Source organism: Hippichthys cyanospilos, chromosome 2 (genome assembly GCF_059441005.1).
Source record: "Hippichthys cyanospilos isolate Australia breed blue-spotted pipefish chromosome 2, RoL_Hcya_1.0, whole genome shotgun sequence".
NCBI classification, from domain to species: Eukaryota; Metazoa; Chordata; class Actinopteri; order Syngnathiformes; family Syngnathidae; genus Hippichthys; species Hippichthys cyanospilos.
Window position 1 is genome coordinate 13,517,014 of NC_142370.1, and position 19,688 is coordinate 13,536,701.

General features: G+C 38.2%; 1 protein-coding gene across 1 annotated transcript in view; it reads right to left on the bottom strand.

The window, feature by feature from the left end:
• The window catches only part of LOC148427445 (vang-like protein 1), a 31,401-nt gene extending 18,865 nt beyond the window's left edge, over positions 1-12,536 (bottom strand). Inside the window, exons 1-2 of the mRNA XM_088405793.1 lie at positions 12,389-12,536; positions 5,072-5,260 (exon numbers count right to left, since the gene is read on the bottom strand). Coding sequence (XP_088261919.1) covers positions 5,072-5,142 — 71 coding nt within the window. The 5' untranslated portion in view covers positions 5,143-5,260; positions 12,389-12,536. The remainder of the gene's footprint in view (positions 1-5,071; positions 5,261-12,388) is intronic.
• Between the last annotated feature and the right edge of the window lie 7,152 nt (positions 12,537-19,688).

The following is a 19,688-nucleotide window of genomic DNA, read 5'->3' on the forward strand; positions in this document are numbered from 1 at the left end:
TCTGCTGATCTGTCATTTCTCTGTCATTTCTCTCAAGACAGAAAATATTTCGGCACAAATGTTTCATTCAGAATAGAAGAAGAGCAGTAAATAGTGATAACCAGTGAGCGAGGCAATTAATTTTCAATCATTTTTGGGTTTTAACTAAATCTAATTCCTGATGGCTTAATATGGGCACTCTGACCCAAATACAACTGAAACGTGCACTCCAACATATGAGCTCCATTGACCTCCGTGCACTTACAACGCTAATCCTGTGTCAAATGTAACCAGCAGGAATCAGCATCTTGGGTCCAATTTCACTATGGCTACATGGCACCGTGCCCAATGTGGATCCATTACCACTGAGATGCTGGCATGCAAGGCCTCTGCTAATCCCTCATCTGTCTTGTCACTTTGTGACTCTGGCGCGCTTGTATGTACATATAAGGAATGAAAACACCAAATCCCAATGATTGAATTTAAAAAACACATACACACACACACACACACACACACACACACACACACACACACACACACACCAATGAGGTTCTGTGCCAAAAAATAGAAACGCCTTCACCTCAAGAGTGAGAGCAGTTTAAAATAGACATACATACAGACAGCATTTATTCAACTAATTTATCAGTAAAAGAAGAGCAGTAGCTGCCCCATATTTGACTATATTTTCACTACTTGTGTCATGGCCACAAATACCTTTACTCCACCCAAAAGGACTTGTATATTATATTACCCTTTTAGTTTCAGAAAATGTCTAAATTTATAATGACATGTAGTATGTAAGACATACTATGCTTGTTTCATACAAATGAAAATAGTTCCTAAGTGTCGTAATATCTTTAAAAACACAATTAACTTCTACTTATAAAACCTTGGTTCTGTTAAAATGCTAAGTTTTTATGATGTAAAAAATAAGACCCAAATAAATAAATTCAAACAGGGCTGGAACTAGTGATTATTTTAATAATCACTTGATGTCGATTATTCTATGAATTGGAAAAAAAAAAACCATGTTTTAATTTCTATTCCTTTATTCAAAAATAGGACATTATTTCAAATAGAGTCCAAAACCAATTACTTATGATTTCATTTGATGCTTTGGTCTTTTACATGTTAAAAAATAGGCAAAGGTTTTTAGCATAGTTTTCAACAGTAAAATAAAAAACTTAAGTTTTGTTGATTCATTAACAAGATAAGTCAGCTTCTGTGGAGGCGATCGGACAATATTTTTCTAAAGATTTGGACAAATTTCAATAAAAAGTCTTTGAACGATTTCCAAAAAACATTGTGGGGAAATTAAGTAATTAGTTGTTGATTAATCGATCAAATGAAAATTTATATGTTTCCTCCATTAATGTGGCCTATAACATACATAATTCAACTAAAAATCCTTTCTAGGATCTTTGTAAGAGGGGAGGTAAAAAGGTAGAAAAGTGCTAAATCATTTCACAGCCCATCACATTCATACTCATGCTAAATGGACACAGCACACACTATAAATAGAAGAGTATAAATGGATCATTCTGAACACAATTACATCCCAGGCACATGAGGGTGTGCAGACTTGTGCGAACATCATTTTTATCATTATTATTATTATTATGTTTTCCTCCGAAAAAGATTAATCATTTTTAAAAAGTCGTGCAGATTTTAGGTCACATTAATGGTGGAAAAACTTGCTCTCATTTTACAGTTCAGTATTTCATAAAACAAGTGTCTTTTGAAGAGCATACATAGACTTTTCATATCCACTAATAATACATGAGTGCCAATAGCACCAGTGGTTGATGATCCTTGCATCTCTATCGAGCTGGACTAATGGCATAGTTTTACACTACATTAATAATTGTTTCAAGCTTTGTTTACCAGAAGTAAAAGGAAAGGGTCTGACTGAGCTAATAAACGATGCCCTTGAATCAGAGCTCAAACTACAAGTGACCTTGAATGTTACACCCTTACACAATAACAATCCCCAACACGAAGTCACAGGACATCCTGGTTCTGGGAGAAAGGCCGAAAACAAGCAATGAGTGACAGTGCTGGGTTTGCTACAGGCTAGTTAGTGTTTAGATTTGAGGGTGTGAACCACCCTGCTTTCCCGCTTCTATTCTAGTGCTTCCCTTTCTTTCACTGTGAACATAGACTGCATGTGAAAAACCATGACCTCCTTTGCAGAGGTAATCAAAGACACAGAAAAATGGGATGCAGCAAAGCTTTAGATGATTGCAGTTAACGCAACTTATCATGACTTCACATAATAGTATGCCATGGATCTAGGAGCTATCAAAGTCATTGATAATAAACACTATCTAATGGGGGACAGGAAAGATCAGGAAGCTGCAAGGGGATTTGTGTATTCAAGATCATAGGGAGGGAAAGAAACCGCACTGCCTCGACAGCAGCATTATGAAGAAGAAAATAAAAGTTCAGATTTATCACTGTTGCTTGCTGTGGCTTTAGCATCTTGCGCAATAATTAAAGTCCTGGTAACGACACCTGTGCTAAATGTAATATTGTGAACATATGCTGTAGTTCAGAACACAAGGCGAGAGAACACTAGGGCTCTGCTTAGCCTTCAAGTGTGCTACACAACAGACCCAAAGGTGCCAACACATTTTGGAATGTACCATTGTGGAATTACACAAGAGAGACTTGACTTGGGAACACATCTCCCTCACCCAACACAAACCTTGTCAATTATCTTCCCACATCTTGCTTGAGCATCATTAGCATGCATCAGCCTCATTGATATTCCAACTGTGCACTATCCTATGATACCCCGGTCTGATGAATGCAATCTGGTCTGCGGCATGGATCCCTCAAGTGGATATTGGTTTCTGTCTGAGATGGAGCCCATTGGGATGTTTGATCCTCGGAAAAACACTTTCTCTTACCTCATTCACCCGAAAATCACTGCACTGTGTGGGTGTGTGGGATCATTATCCTCAGTGGACAGAGCAAAAACCAACCAAACAAAAAAAACAACAACTGATAACCACATGCAGAACCAGAAACAGAATAACACAATTTGTTCTACTGACCACCAGGGTTGGGTATTGTTTAAAACTGGACGACTCAGATTTGAATTTTGGCTCCTAAAGACTCTCAATTCTACTTAAAAAAAATGTTTGCATGGTTTAACTTGAGAGCTATCCAGTTCTTTTTTCTTTTTTTTTTTTTTATGAATTCATTTGAAGGGCGGCTCGGTGGCGCAGTGAATAGCACGTCCGCCTCACAGTTCAAAGGTCCCGGTTCAAATCCACCTGGCTCCAACCTTCCTGTGTGGAATTTGCATGTTCTCCTCGAGCCCGCTTGGGTTCTCTCCAGGCACTCCGGCTTCCTCCCACTCCCCAAAAACATTCATGGCAGGTGAATTGGACATACTAAATTGTCCTTAGGTGTGATTGGGCACATGATTGATCGTTCATCTCTGTGTGCCCTGCGATTGGCAGGCAACTAGTTCCCCAGCCTACTGCCCGAAGCCAGCTGAGATAGGCGCCTGCGACCCCTGTGGGGATAAGTGGCTATAGAAAATGGATGGATGGAAATCATTTGAAATGCTCTGTCTTTTTTAATTTCTTGAACTTTTTACTCTGAATTTCTCAAAGGGATATTTTTACCAAGTAGGCCAATAAAATAACACTTTCGGACTTGAATTTTTACAAGAGCTTTGCTGACGAATTGAAGACAATACTAGAAGTGGGCAACTCAGAAAATTTTGCCAGTTCATCATTAGATATTCACAAATGGCTGGACGGCCAGTCGATTATGATCAATCAGTCATTATTAATCAGTCATCAGTCACGGTACTGATTGAATACCCGCCACTGATTACTACATTAAAAGCAGATACACGGACATATAAAGTTTTGGGAGGAAAAAAAATACACACACACAATGTGGAAATTTTTGAAGTAAAAACAACGAGATTGCACAATGAGATTCCTTCACCGACGACCTAAAAAAGTAGCTGACTTATTGAATAGGAAATTTAGCAGCCGACACAACCACGGGGTCACCAGATTGAGTTATGTTTTTTCTCTGCAAACAAACAGATTAGAGATGTAAGGTGTATCTGAAGTAAATAAATATGGTATTGGTGTGTATGTGTTAAATTACATTACACGTCTGTTCCTGAGAGTGTAATTAGACAACAGCGATAGAAGATGCCTCCTACACGGCACCCTTTGGTGATGTATAAAGTTTACCTTCTGTCAACTATGCCAAAGGTTTCAAAGGCAACACTTTATTCCTCTCAAATTAGTCACCAGGCGGTACATTTGGCATGTGAAAAAAGGTGGAGAAGGAAAAGCACCTTGAAGGGAATCCTTCAATGTTCCATTGCAAATTTCTTGCCAATTGCTTGAAGGCATCCCCAGAGTCAGGAAGCCGTGGCCTAATGGATAAAAACACCAGCTGACACTGTGAAGACCCCAAAACACATACACTGCTGTGGTGCCCTTAAGCAAGGCAACAAATGCGTGACCTTCTTCACAGACACTTGTAAGTGCCCTCCTCTAGTGTGTACAACTGAGAGGAAAAAATGCCAATAAAAGATTATGACTTAATGAAACCCTTACAAATACCGAGCCATACTGTCGCTAGCTTCCATTCCAGCATGACGACATTCCTGATATTGAAAGCAGGAGAGTTGTGAAGGAACGGGAAGCTTTGCACGTACAAAGCGATTGTTAACAAAGCAAGGTTCATAAATAAAGACTTGACCGGGTAAAAACTGCAGTGTTTCAAGATCCACCCCCAATTATATATACAAGATGCAATACAATAATGATTGAACAACTGGCCGATCACATCTAAAACCTCCGAAAGCATTTTGATTTGCCCTTTTTCTGCCACCCACTGCTTTAATGTACAATGTGAATAAATATTAGAGTTTAGTTTTAACTGTAGATATCAGAAAAAGTGCTCTCTCTTTCACCTTAGACAACAATTGTATCTGCAGAGCCATCAGAAATTAGACCCATCAAGCAGGGCTGCGGTGACACACATAGTCAGTGATAGCAGCTCCAATCACGGCTCAACATTAAAGATAGGGAGGATTCCTTCTTACCCGTGCCGATGGGAACCCCTTGAGCGGCCAGAGTGGTAGGAATATCCAGAGTAGGTTGATTCCGTGTCCATGGCAACACTGTGCTGCGATTCAGCTGGACTGTCTGTCCTGTCCTCAGAGAGGCAAAGTGTAGTTGTCTTGCTCAAACGGTCAGCTTGGAAATGTACCCTGAGGCAGGGAAACGCCAACCTGGTTTGAGCGAACATAAAAAAGGCTTGCGATTATAATGTGACAAAAACCAGGAGTGAATTCCAGCAGCTGTTTGGCGACTTGTGTGTCGTTTCATCTCAGGAACAGAAAACTCAATGGCCACGTCATCATATATCATCACAATATAAAACTTCACTCTTCACAAAATATATTAAATACAACTAACACCAATGTCACGACATAACCAATAACTATAACCAAAGAATGCAGCAAAATCTTTAATGTGAAGTGAATGCCATATTTAGGTCAATTGTGTACGTTATACCTTAAAAAAGTGGTTCTCAAACGGTGGTTTCCCCCCAGGATGTAAATGAGATTTGAATAGGGTTTCTTATTAAGGAAGTAGCAAATCTAATTTAATAGCTTTTTCTTAACAGTTTTTTTTCCAATTAAGTTTCAATTAAGTTCATTAAAATATGGTACATATTGCTACCTAGTTAGTCCTTTGCATAACATTGTTGATTATCCCTGTTTTTAAAGGAACTATTGATACAGCTTTTGGATGCTGTTGTATCTGTATATGAGCTATAAGCTGGAGTTTCTCAATGAAATACACCCAGAGACACCACTACAAACATAGTTCCAAAGTTTAATAAATTATATAGGTGGCACAGTTGTTTTAAGTCTCCCTCCCATCCAAAAATGCTTTAGGCTAGTTAGGAGGTACTCAGTTGAAAAGATATTTCACATCATTTAAAAAATGTAGAGAACCACAGATGTACACCACTCTAAAAGTAGAAGAAGAAAATAAGACAAATGGCTGAAATTAGAAAATCCATTAGAAATGGATGGATGGATTGTTTTTACATAACCAAAACAAAAAAAACATATTAAATTGGTTACTAACAAAACAATAAATAAAATAAAATGAAACAGTAATTCAGAGGAAAAATACAAGATAAAATATCTCATTTTGATTCTGATTCATAAAATGACAAACTAATAGATTTAATTTGATTTATTGCCCAGCCATTTAGGGTGGTATAATTAATTTTCAAGGAGCGTACAAAGTTTTAGTGTACACTGTAGTGCAGCGTAATGTGCTATGAAAAGATAGCAACTAGCAAGCCACTTAAAACAGTTATTGATACATTTCACCATATGCCTGGAATGTCATTAAGAAACAGTGCAAACAGAACAATTCCCTGAATAGTTAAGGGGAGTACAGCAATGTGAAAGCAGCCCGAGTGTTGCCAACTTGCCAGTACATTTTTTCGCAGAGTAGCACACAGTTATTGGACACGGTCATGGATGAGACATTATAGCTACAAGGAAGAACATCAATTAAAAAAAACAAAAAACAAACACATATCGTCTCTGTGTAATATTTTGAAATGTCATGGAAATGCCAAAGGCCCAAAGCCCATGAGTAGAAACTGGAGGCATGTGACTGATTTATTACCTTCTCATTGTTGTCACGACCCCCTTTCAAAGAAGTCATGCAAAACACACCAAATTCTCAAACGCACTCTGAAAACACACATATGCAACCATATTTCGGTTTTCAGGACACAGACAGAGATAGAGCATAACAAATGAGTCTAATGCACTGTATAATAGCGTTATAATAGTGTCAATACAAAAAAGCATCACCACAAACTAAACATCAAATCCTCACTTTATGATCTTCAAGGTCGAAAGGACCGCATTTTAAAAACTCCCATATTCAAGTTTCACCATCTCACCTATGAATATACACCATCAACCTGTAGCACTTATCATCCAATGCTCACGACTAATTGTCATTTGGACATTTACTAACCTATCAAAAAAACGATTCTCATTAAAAAAAAAAAAAACATCACAAACTATCTGTGTCTATACAGTCAGTGCATGTGTGAGCCCTGGCAGGTGACCAGGTCAATTAAAGTCATCTTGGTTTGGCACCAAGTCACTCAACTGTTTCAAAGTGAGAATACGCGGTGCAGGAAAGAACACGGTGCACCAAGAACAGCTTAGCTTGGAGTAAAAGTTGAAAAGATGGCCTTTGATCTGTAAATGAAAAATTCTTGAGCAGTATGTACACCTGCATACACACAACTTTTGAACTGCTTTTGGCATGAATACAAATGTCAAAGTGAAATATACAAGCAGGCAAAGAAAAAAAAAAGCTACACTAAATGAGAATTGAGCTTGATAAAAATCACATTCCAATGCATGTGCATGTTCACCTTGAACCGAAAAATAAAAGCACAGGACAAACAATGTCTGACAAAAAAAGAAAAAAACAACAGCTAAGATTTGAACTTAGGTTTTTCACACTCCCGACAAGCCGCACTACCTCATCGCTGGAAACTTCCACTGAAACTTACTGGTCATGCTTCCAGCAGAATGCAAAGATTTATGGCTTATTGTGGCACTGGCTGAGGTGCCCTGAAGGTTCCGTGAAAATGCCTGAGCATTTTTTTCCCGACTGGAAAACATTGTTGTTTTCACAATTACACGTTGCAATTACTCTGTTCAAAAATACATCAAGTTCACAATGACCCACTTCTAAGAAGAAGCATGGCATTGTGGCAGCTGTGAGGGACTTCATGGGTGGTCTGTTGGTATGTCTTCTGGCATGACACTCAGACAATGTTGGAAAAAACTGTTCTTTCAATTCATTTTAAAACACCCAACTCACTGACTGCTAGTGCTACAACTCGTCCAATCTCAACTTGAATCAAAGGACACTGGAATTCTACTGGCTTGCAGAAAACTATTTTCTTTTTCCCCACAAAGGCGTATTCAGTTCTTTAACACAGCCAAAAAGTCCATTTGTCTTCTTTTCACGTCATCCTGAATGGCTGACAATCCACAAACTGCTCAGTCACAAGTTAGCTGGGGTGCAGATTCCAGGGACTTTTTGTAGGCAACAACATTTATACTTATTTCCAGTCAACTGAGCTGGAAGAAAACAAACAAACAAAAAACAAGGCATGTTTACTCTGGTTACTGAATACTGTACATAATTGTTGAATTTAAACGAGTTATCGACAGACTATGAATAGTTAATTTTTGCATAAGTTATGCTAAGTCTGCTAAAACTGATTTAAAGTCAATCTGCTTTATTGTTGACTGGGTGTTTTGTAAATATATACTGCATATATTTTTTTAAATAAATCAAACATTTAAGTACAAAATTGTTGGGGCGTATTACTTAGAGTTAGGTTTACATTAAAATTGATTCAATTTATAATCGTCTAGAATGACTTGAAAAAATAATCAAAATTTTATTTTGGGTCCATATCGCCCAACCCTATCAGCTAGAACTATCAAAATGAATCCATTAATCAACAACTAATCAATTATCAAATTGACGACAATTTTAGTAATTGCGTAATCATTTACTAACTTAACTTAAAATTGCTCAAACCCTTTGATTTCAACCTCTAAACATCATTTATTGATTTTAAGAATCCTCCTTCAAAACAAATTAATTTATGTCTAATCAAAATAAGATATTTCTAAACACTGCTTTACTTCACTACTGCCTTACTTTGAAAATAAATAACTATATCACTGTGAGTAAATAAATTTGTGAGGTGAACGTGCTAACCACTGTATCAACAAGCCGCCCCATAGAATAATCATTTACAAAAAATATTCAATAGTGACAGTTATTCTTTTATAAATAAGTATTAATCATATTTTCTGCAATGTTTACAACACTATGCCCATTTACACAAAATCAATGAATCCAAATTTGTCCTGCCTTTTAACTGTACTGTAAAGAATGGCGACAGAAGTCAGTTCAGCGAAAGACTGTAATGTTTAACAAAGTTAATATACTTCCATATGCACAGTGACAAAATTTAGTATGGGTCATTAGAAAACAGATGCAAATAGAAAATAATTGATCTCCTGGGGCTGTTGGGAAAATCTGCTTCTGCACAAGCCGCTGGGCCAACATACATCGTTGCTTACTGACCTGAAAATGCTGAATACAAATAGTGACGACATGAACTTGCGGTCAGAGATAGGTTTAGCGATATGCCATTGAGATGTTGTTATGGTTTACATTGGTTTTGATGTTTGTGTTAAGACCTAGTTTGGGGCAGTCATGGCCGCCCACTAGAGACAAAAAAAAATAATTCATATAAAATAACAATGTATCTTGTTCTATAGTTGTTTTATTTTAATCTTATTTTACGCACTAACAGCTGTATCGGTTATAGCTAGATTAAAAAAATAGCAGTTGTCCACATGCTATTTTTGTGGAAAACGGCATGTTCCTTACACATCTTCAAACAAAACTTATTAAATACAAAAACCAAAAAAATACAATTTCTCCTTTCTTATTCTGTCTTGAAAAGCAAGTATGATGATTCTTTGCACTTCTATAAATTAAAGTAGAAATCATTTTTAATTGAATTGAATCAAATCGTTTCGGCATGGAAAATGGATTTTGAATTGAGTCGGGGACCCCAAAATCTGAATCGAATTGTGAGACAGCCAAATATTCCCACCCCTAAGGACGGACGAATGGCCGGAAGCCCGAGTGCCCTGAGAGAATCCCCACGGGCACGGGGAGAACATGCAAACTCCACACAGGGAGGCTGAATGAAGCTGGAATTGAACTTGAGACTCTGAACTGCGAGGAGGTCCTGCTAACCACACCATTAAAGCCCCTAAACTTGACATGGCACAACAGGCTGTAGTCACGACCGAATTATGGATGGTCTGTTGTGTTTCAAATTTTGAACCTTACTTTCAAGAAAGTCATTCATCTGTTATCTTTTAATTGGATTAGGACATCAAGTGTTTTTACTGCATTACGTACTAGCAAACATGACCAGTTGACTTGCAGCTGCCTTATTACAGAAAGTGCCTCTGCAAAATAGTGACTTCCTTCTAGCAAACATCAAAGCCCCATTGCAGATGAGGTCACGAGACAAGTGGCAGCACGAGGAGAATATCGTGTCACATGTTTGCTTGTTGATGTTCATGGCAGAGCAAATGAGCGTTATTACTGCTGTGGAGTTTTACTGGCATTCCTGAAAGGCACTGAATTGAACTTCCACTTGGGCTTCATCTGCAGCCAGCCTCTAAACAAACTTTACATATTTGAAGTTCAACAATCAGTAGAATGACAACTTTGATTTGCAAATAATATTTAATTGTTTTAATCAGTCATTTAGAGACACTGATTATCAGAAAATTGTCTAAACAGTCGGAATTTCAAGCTGTGAACAGTAAATACAGTATTAGACATACATTTTTTCAGGTTGATACAGATACTGATTATTTATTAGTAACCAAGGCACCAACAACCAATATTTCGAGCTGATATTTATTTTATGTAAAAAGGAAGATGTTGGCCTAAAAAAAAAAAAAACCTTCAACTTTCAATGTTTTTGAGCATATGAATACTGAACAACTTTTCAGATTGACTTTGTTAGTAAAGGGGTTTTGTTGTGTTTGTAAATAGCTCCCAAACTATTTACACTAAATTCAGTTTTCCAAAACGTAAAGATAGTAAAAATGAGAAACTTTCACGTATTTTTGTTTCATTTCAGACCAAAATTTAAGGAGCACCCATCTCTTACAAAGTTCATCTAAATTTTAAATGAGTAGTTCTCTGAAGGTAACAGTTTGTGATTGATCACTTAGACAGTTAGATTAAAAACACATCCAAAAAAAACCCACTGAATATCGGTATTAATGTATGACCAGTAAATATTCCTTACTGTATCCATACCCACATGCTTTATATACACAAGTGAATATACAGAGAGGTACTGCAGTCAGAACAGGAGGTAACAAACTCTTTCTTCTGTAGAAATGAAACAATATGAAATGTATATGACAATGTGAAAATCACCTTGTTCGCGATAAGAAACAAATAGCACAAAGTTAAATCAAAGTTGAAGCATGTAAGTCGGACTTGGCTTGATTTACGACTTGCTTAATGCAAGTGCCTACTTGACTTGACTTGTTGAAGTTTATTGGGGACTTGACTTGATTTTTTACAACAGTAACTGGGGAAACTTGAAAGACAACACAAGATTTGCACCCACCTCTACACCACTGTTATCTCACAGTCCAATAAAGTATGGCTGATGTCATCAATTAAAAAGTCAAAACTCTCAAAAGCATTATGACTCAGCTCATCCTCACCAGAGTCATATGATACTGTATATACATTTATACAATTATTAATTAAAGTTAATAATTGAAGGCGTTACTTTTGCATACAAAAACTTAATAGACAGCCACTGTGAGCCTGTCAGCAGAACAATTAATGACATTCCTGAAATGAGCTAGCGTGAACAAGACAAGAACAAGGTTTTTTTTTTTTGTTTTTTTTTTTTTAATCCTACCTGCATCATTAAGCAATTTATGGCTTTGGCTATACTGAATAATGGATGAGTGCATGTTTTTAGTTAAACTCAAGTCTCGATAATTTGCATTCCACTCTCAAGTTTGGTGTTTCCTTGGTGAGGCACAACTTGTCTTCACCCCCACTCCCTCACATCCAAAAAAAGACAACAAAAAACCATTATTACAGCATATTGTCAAATTTTCTTTCATTTTGACTATCTGTTATACCTGCTACATGTCACTTCATGTATAATTATTTATTCACATTGCGATGCTGCATATACAGTCAAGTCCGCACAACGCTACTACAGTATAGTGAACATAGAGTATAGATCACTCCGCCAGTTGCATTTCAGCCCTAATACTGCTATCATGTATCCTCGCGCTGCTTACACTTTTAACAGCTGAGTGCTGAAGCAGTGGGAAAACGATCGCGTTCATTGTACAACATGAATGAAAACCACCTTAAAAATAAATACATTGATACTATTATAACAATGTGACATGTCGAAGCTGCAGAGCAATAATAAGTACGCTGGACTCGGCTTTGGTTAGTGCGTCAGTCTTGTAAAAATCATACAGGTAGATGACAAAGGCGTGTCTTTTCTTCGAAACAATCATGTAACTTTCCACATATGAACGACCTATGCAGCTAACACACACATTTGAATTCATGTCGTCTACGGAAATGCCGACAGTGCATTAGACTAACACTGACACCTTCACACACCACTGAGCTAACTTGCTAATTAATTAGCTCATCACATACGTGGACCGCAGCGTTGTTGAAGTGAAGCTCACCTGTTGTGGCGAACAATATCATTCCTGAGGTTGACTTGACATCCAAAGGTTGTAAAACAGTTGGGGTACAGTAGGGAAGCAGCCCTTGCTAACAGCAGGGGGGTCACGCCGCGAGTTTGGAATGTTCAGCGGCGGTGGCTTGCAGCACTGCTGGGGTGTACTGAGGCGGTCGGCCGCTGGTGGGCGGTCGCGAGCTCAAACGGGTCGTGAAGTGATCGCCTGGAAGATTTGTGTCCAAAAACGAAATGAACGAAACGAAATGATGCGAGAGCATCGCATCCACCGAATTCAACATGCAATTGCTTTTTTTTTTTTTAAGTATGCAATCATCCAAATATTAAACTGAATCCTTCAATGACGGGCTTTACTGTCATCGTAGAGTCAGGAAAACTTTGACGTAATGTCAGTGGTCACATACATCCATACATCCATCTGGTTGGAGGCCAATTGCAGAGCATACAGGGACGAACAACCCGACATGTCCTTCTTGTGTCCATATTGTCCATATTCTTTACTGCATCGTAGAGTCAGGAAAACTTTGACGTAATGTCAGTGGTCACATACATCCATACATCCATCTGGTTGGAGGCCAATTGCAGAGCGTACAGGAACGAACAACCCGTCATGTCCTTCTTGTGTGCATATTGTCCATATTCAACCTGCCGTTTCATCACAGCTGTAGTAGATCAGCAAATAAACATTTTGCCCCAGACTCCATTCTCCTCCAATCTTGAGTTTTTTTTGTCAAATTTGGAAGGTTAAAAAAACCCACAATTTTCAGGCTAAAAATGCAATGTAATGCATTACTTTACTCTCAATTTTACTACAACTTGACTATTTTTTGTATGCAATATATTACACTGCCACGTTACAGTAAAAAGTAATGCATTACTGTGATTATATTACTTTTGTAATGCATTACTCCCAACACTGCGCACGCAGACACTCACTTGTGCACTCGAACATACCCGCGTGCACACACGCACGCACACAACACACACACACGCACGCACACGCACACACACACACGCACACACACACACACACAAACACACACACACACAAACACACACACGGCAACAGATGCCCCTAGCAATAATGAGGTGGATGTGTATAAAATAAATCAATATTTTGTCTTCCTTTCAACGCCCCCCACCCCAACACTCGCACACAATCTTAGGACTCATGCCCTCCAGAACACAATAGAGGGCATGACTTTTGTATGACCCCTCTCCAACCCCTTGGAGATCCAAATAAAGCCTGTCAGAGATGAAAGTGTTGTAACCAATTGTGATTGTAACAAATTCTTATGCTCATTATACGCTCATATTTACAAAATCTGAAGCTGTGCTTATGTACTCACAGTGATACAGAAGCCACATTCAAAATATTCTCAACAGAATGTTTGCATTACATTAGAAAATGCTGGTTTTGTCAAGTATTAGACAAGTACTGTACTGTATGACGTCTCTGTTTTGTGTAAGATTAGCGCGTCACCATGTGGTGTTATTTGGCTATTACAGCTTTAGTGGTTCTAGAACTCGTTAAATTACTTCCTGTGACATTTGCAAGGAGCTCTCCCTCTTGACGCCAGGAACTTCTACTGTGTTGCAGGATGAAAAATCTTTTCAATTGCAGTTTTCCTAAGGTACCTTTTCCTTCATTGTATCATTCATTAATTGATTTTTTATATTACAGCCAATTGGGTTTCATACTATATTTTCTTTCATCTTTCCTTTGACAAAATATACTTTCTACCAAACGTTCAGACCTCCTCCTTCCTTTGTGAACTTCTTCACTTTTCTTACATTTCTTCTATCTGTCCTCGCTTCCTTCCAACCCAATTCATGTATCCTCCTTTACATACTTTCTGACTTAACTTAAATCCACTTTTCTGTTTCTCCTTTTATACAACTCTTTTTACTCCCTTTCTCCATTTCACCTCAGACATAATTTTCCTTCCTTCCTTCCTTCGTTCCCTCCTTCCTTCCTTCCTTCCTTCCTTGCTTCCTTCCTTCCTTCCTTCCTTCCTTCCTTCCTTCCTTCCTTCCTTCCTTCCTTCCTTCCTTCCTTCCTTCCTTCCTTCCTTCCTTCCTTCCTTCCACCTCAGTCATATAGTAATTTTCCTTCAATTCTTGCTTTCTTCTGTCAGCTTTTTAAATTCTGTGTCATCCCTTGCGTAAAACTGCTTTTTGGCCTTCCTTTCTTCTGTCCACCTCAGACATAAATTTTTCCTCTTTCCTTTCTTCACTCCTATCTTCCGTTCTGACTTTTTTCCTTTCAACAAAGCCAATTTTAAAATTTGCTTCCTTTTATCATGAGCCCAAAGCGGATTTTTTCTGCCATGTCCTTGCTTCCGCCACAAACATTTTTTTGCTATCCTTCACAACCTCCACTCATTTCTTATGTTCTTTTTGTCTCTTTTTTTCCAACGTTTCAAGTTGCTTTTTTTGTTTGTTTTAAAATAAAGCATCGGTCCTTTGCCTTAGAGGTAATTTTCTCTGACACACCTTTTATCAGTTTTGTTAATATGAATCCCTACTAGACAGGTTCCAAAGAAAGGAAGAAAGAAAGAGAAGTATAGTTATGAGTAAAAGATAAAATATGCCTCTCATTAAATAATAATACTTACTTTTTATTGATATATTGATTTTTTTTTTTTTACTCAAAACTGCACTTGCCTTTTTTAATTTTGTCTGTACCTTTCTAGTAGGGCTTCACGGTAAAAACAATGTAAAAAAAATGCTTTTTTCACAGTACCTGTTAGTTATTTAAAAAAATAACTATATATACATTACCTGCTAATATACAGTTGTATGTTTTGTAGTACTTTTGGCCCAAATAAATATGTGCAATTAATCCCAATATGTGTGTGTTGATCAAAAGCACGTGCTGCCACTTATTCAAACTGGGAAGCGTGTGCAGATGGTCCCGATTGAGAAGGCGAGGTGACATGGCCCTCAACCCCCACCACTCCCAGATGAATTGAATTTGGTGTCCGGAAGATGGATGGATCCCTCCCCAAAGACACACACGTTTATGAGTTTGTGCTTTTTGGTAAATAGGAAGAGAAAATGAAAGTGTGTAAAAATGAAGATAAAGTGGGAAGAGATGATGAAGGCTTTTGTACATGGCAAAAGGTTGCAATCTTAAATGTTGTGAATGTCTTATAAACTTTGCAACGTTATAGGTGAAAAATGACAATACATGAAATGATTGGGATGCTCTTGAGAATAAATCACAATCACCAAAACAACAGTGTTTATTCACATTCCTGACAGTGCTTCAGTTTGACAAAATGGTGACCAAAATCATGACCAGTACTCCACCATGCAGCTTTGAAATAAGATTAGGTAAATGTTGTATTTGTTCATTTGTAGTTAGTAAACAGGTCAAATTTAAGCATTTTAAATCACGGTTTTTAAATCGACTTTTTTGAATGCAAATGGAGGAGCAACACACTTTGACAGATAAGACAACAATCCTCACACGTATTGGCATAAGTCTTAACAAAGAAATGGTTAAACAAGTTGTTGGAATACAGTATGTCAAACACATTTTAATACATGTTCATTACATGTTTTTCCTCAGGCGAAGGTTGACTTTTTCTAGTGAAGGGAAATGTTTAAAGCATTAGATCATGCAATGATCAACCAGATTTCTGATAGCTCAATGCAAGAGAAAATGCTATTTGTAATGTGCATTAAAAAAGGTCCTTAAAGCCAGGAATGTCATATGCAGGAGAGTGTAATGATGGATTGAATAATGGATTTTGTCAATACAATTACTCTGGAAAATTGGGAGCCTTGCTCCTGACCGACAGATGAATGGGAACCAGAATGGCAATCAATTACTATGCAGCGTCATATTCTACATAAAAGTTAAAAAAAAAAGCAACACCTAATTTTTCATGCTTTTACCTGTAATATCCAAATTTTTTTCTCACGTTTCAACTATTCAGCTCATCTTCACCACTACATTTGTCCAAAAGAAAAAAAATCAATGTACAATATGCAACTTTAAACTGTTCAACCTATTTTTTCAACATTTTTAAACATATGAAACATTTCAATATTTTCCATTTTCCACATTTTCTAATCTCCACACTCTTCAACCATTCAAACCATTCCAACGATTGTTTCCCCGCATTTCTGAACAAAATTAAAAAAAGAGTCCAGATTTTTCATAATTCTGAATTGTTCAACATCTCCCCTCATTGATGAATCTCGTTCCTTATCCAGTAGTTCAGAATCACATTTTTTAAGCATTCCACATTATTCCACAGGCTTCCAAATATTTTTATTCAGCTTTCAGCATTCACACACAATTTCTCCAGAAATTGCTTCTTCTATTTGTTTAGAATGTTGTTTATTTTTGTTAGTCCCCATATGTTGTGAAGTGACATAATATTCTATTGATTATTTTGGACCTTGATGGTCCAAAAGGGGGGGCAACATGATCCTGAATAAAGTCACCCCGTCAAAAGCAATGACGCATCGAGAACAATTGGATTTCAAAGAGCTTAAGCAAATGGAAATGTCATGATTGTAAAGTGTCCAGATTGGGCCGTGCGGTTCCGAGACCTGTAATGTATGCACACACAACTTATGACAAGCCCCTGTACAGATGGTCCGAGCGTGAGTCTGAATGAGAAGGGAACCATCGGCGGCTGCTGACGCATTGTGTGTGTATGTGTTGGGAGGGGTCTTCAATACAGCACTTAATGAGAACAGACTGGCCCTTTCTCAACCCCCTTCTCGTCCCTTGCCCTCGATACCCCCCTTACACACTCTCACTGTCTGATTCTCCGTTTCTCCTTTTTGCCCATTTCCATCTGTCTGGAGACAAAGGGCCACGAGCCAGCTCGGGCCTAGGGACCCGGCTGGTGAAGTAGGCCCGGATAATATGGCCCATCCTGGGGGCTGCATTTCAACACATGGACAAGGCTTTGTATTTTCGCAACCTATGCCGCTCAAGCCCTCTTTACAGCGAGGGGATCCTGCAGGGATGGTGGGGGGATCCTACAAATCACACAGCTCCATCAGCGCACGTGCACTTTGAATATGTCCACACATCGATGTGGTGCAAAGTAAAGCTGCCGGTGAAAAAAAAAATGACAGCCCTCCAATGTTGTGAACATATGGCTGTTTGTTGTCACACTGTCCCTGTCCAATTTGCACAAAGCGTGCCACTTCTCTGAATTAAACGGGTGTGAGTGGAACGCCACGTGCATGCTGGCATGGAGCGAACCCCGAGCACGCCCAAGTGATGAAGAGGATGATGATGGTGGCTGTACCGTTGAGTGAAGTCTGCATACTTCCTGACATATGGTCGCTCCTCATCCTCCACCATTACATAAGCCTGCTGTGCCGTGTGTGAGTGTGTGAGTGAAATGTGACTCTTGTGTTTTCTCTTGTCTCTCTCTTTTCCTTTAGCCCTCCCTCACACACACACACACACACACACACACACACACACACACACACACACGCAACGCACTTACACATTCGCACACACAGAGCAACAGCAGCCACACTGTCAGCCAGGCTGTTCAGCGCCCTCAGCAGTTTGGGGGATGGAGAGAAGAAGGGGGGGTGCTAGTGGTGGGGGTTATGGGGTGAGGAATAAATTGAAGGAAGCTGATGCTCGCACAGCTTTAGAGATGAGGAGGGGAAACAAATGGCCTTGTGGTGCCTTAATGGAAGTGTACAGATGGACGCAGTCTTTCAATGGACTCAAGCACAAGTCCAAGCCATGCCACAAGTTCACAGCTCGTTTTAGTTTTGTATAGAAGACCACAATCTGTTCGTTTTATTTATTTAATTTTGTTTGGGAATCGCAATCAATCAAAATTCATTCATGTTACAGTGAAACTTCAGAGGTGGATCTACTGTAAATCCATTCCAGATCACTGGTCAATCTGGTCATAATGGCCGCAGCGAATTCAACTGCAACAGTGAATTATAGAGAAATCTGTCATACATTTTCTTCATAAGAATATATTTTATGGAACCTCACTTGTTGAAAAAAGGTATTCTGATTAATATTGGATCAATAGCATTAGGTTTGGGTTCATGTCAAAATGTCAGTTTCTGAAAACTTTGGGATATTTCAGTTTACACGCTTTTGCAAAGGGGGTTATGTTAACTGTGTTTGAAACCAAGACGTGCAAATAGACAGAGAATCCGCTTCTTATTTTCTCTAAAACACATTAATTTCATGTCATTCACTATGACATGACACGACACTATGTCCTTCACAATGATAAATAATTGGTTTCTCCTCGCGCCAAAAGAGTGGCCTTAAGCTGCATCTGAGTTTCTATCTGTTTGTTCACCCTATGGAAAGATCATTTATTCCAGTCACCTAGGCTCGCTAAGTAAGAGGCAATGTAACGTGGCTGGCTTTGACTTCTCCTTATGGTGTATATGTCTTCAATGACCTCACAGTTCCGATCACAGGTAACTTGCCAACGTCCCATGACCAAACTTAGACCACAGTGATCCATGATTGGTATTAAGTACTTTACTAAGCTTTGAGCAACGGATGTCAATATAATTGTAGTCAATATAAGGTGGCAAAATGGCCAGCCTTAATAGTTATTCAATGCGTGGACTTTGCTGCTTAATTCATAGTCCACAAACAATCTTAAACAAAATATTAAAACTAGTGGTCATGCACAGAATACATTATTGAAAAGGTTTTTTTGTTTTTTTTTAATTGACTTACCTTTTAACTCACTTTTTTAACAAGAAATGGATTACCAGATAGTGAGCAATTAGCTAAAAAAGGAAATTACTGTCAAATTATTTTTTTTTTAACCTCAATGTTTTATACAACTCACTAGTTATAACACAACATTTTTACTAATATTTTGATTGTAAAATATGACTTAATCCACCTGTTTCTATGCATCTCAGGAGTTGACCATTTTATCAAATGCTGTTGACTGAAAATTACGTCATGGTTGTTCAAGGCTCAGGTAACGAACAATCACAGCACACCTGTCTGTGATCATGTGGCATTCCCAAGCAGGGGCCATGATCCATGCCCTGCAAACAATAGAAAATGATGTATTTTGCTTCATAATTCATTTCCCACCGGCCACATTTTAATCAGAATACAGTCTAATGAGCTTCAGAGAACTGTTTTTTAAAGTGTTGACTTCCCCTTGACATATGACAGGGGAAATTGGATGTTTTCATATGGGTATGAATGAATAGCATCAGTTACCATCACAAATGGTGCAGCAAAATGTGTAGACAGGCAAAATGACAATCCACTCATATATTATTTATTC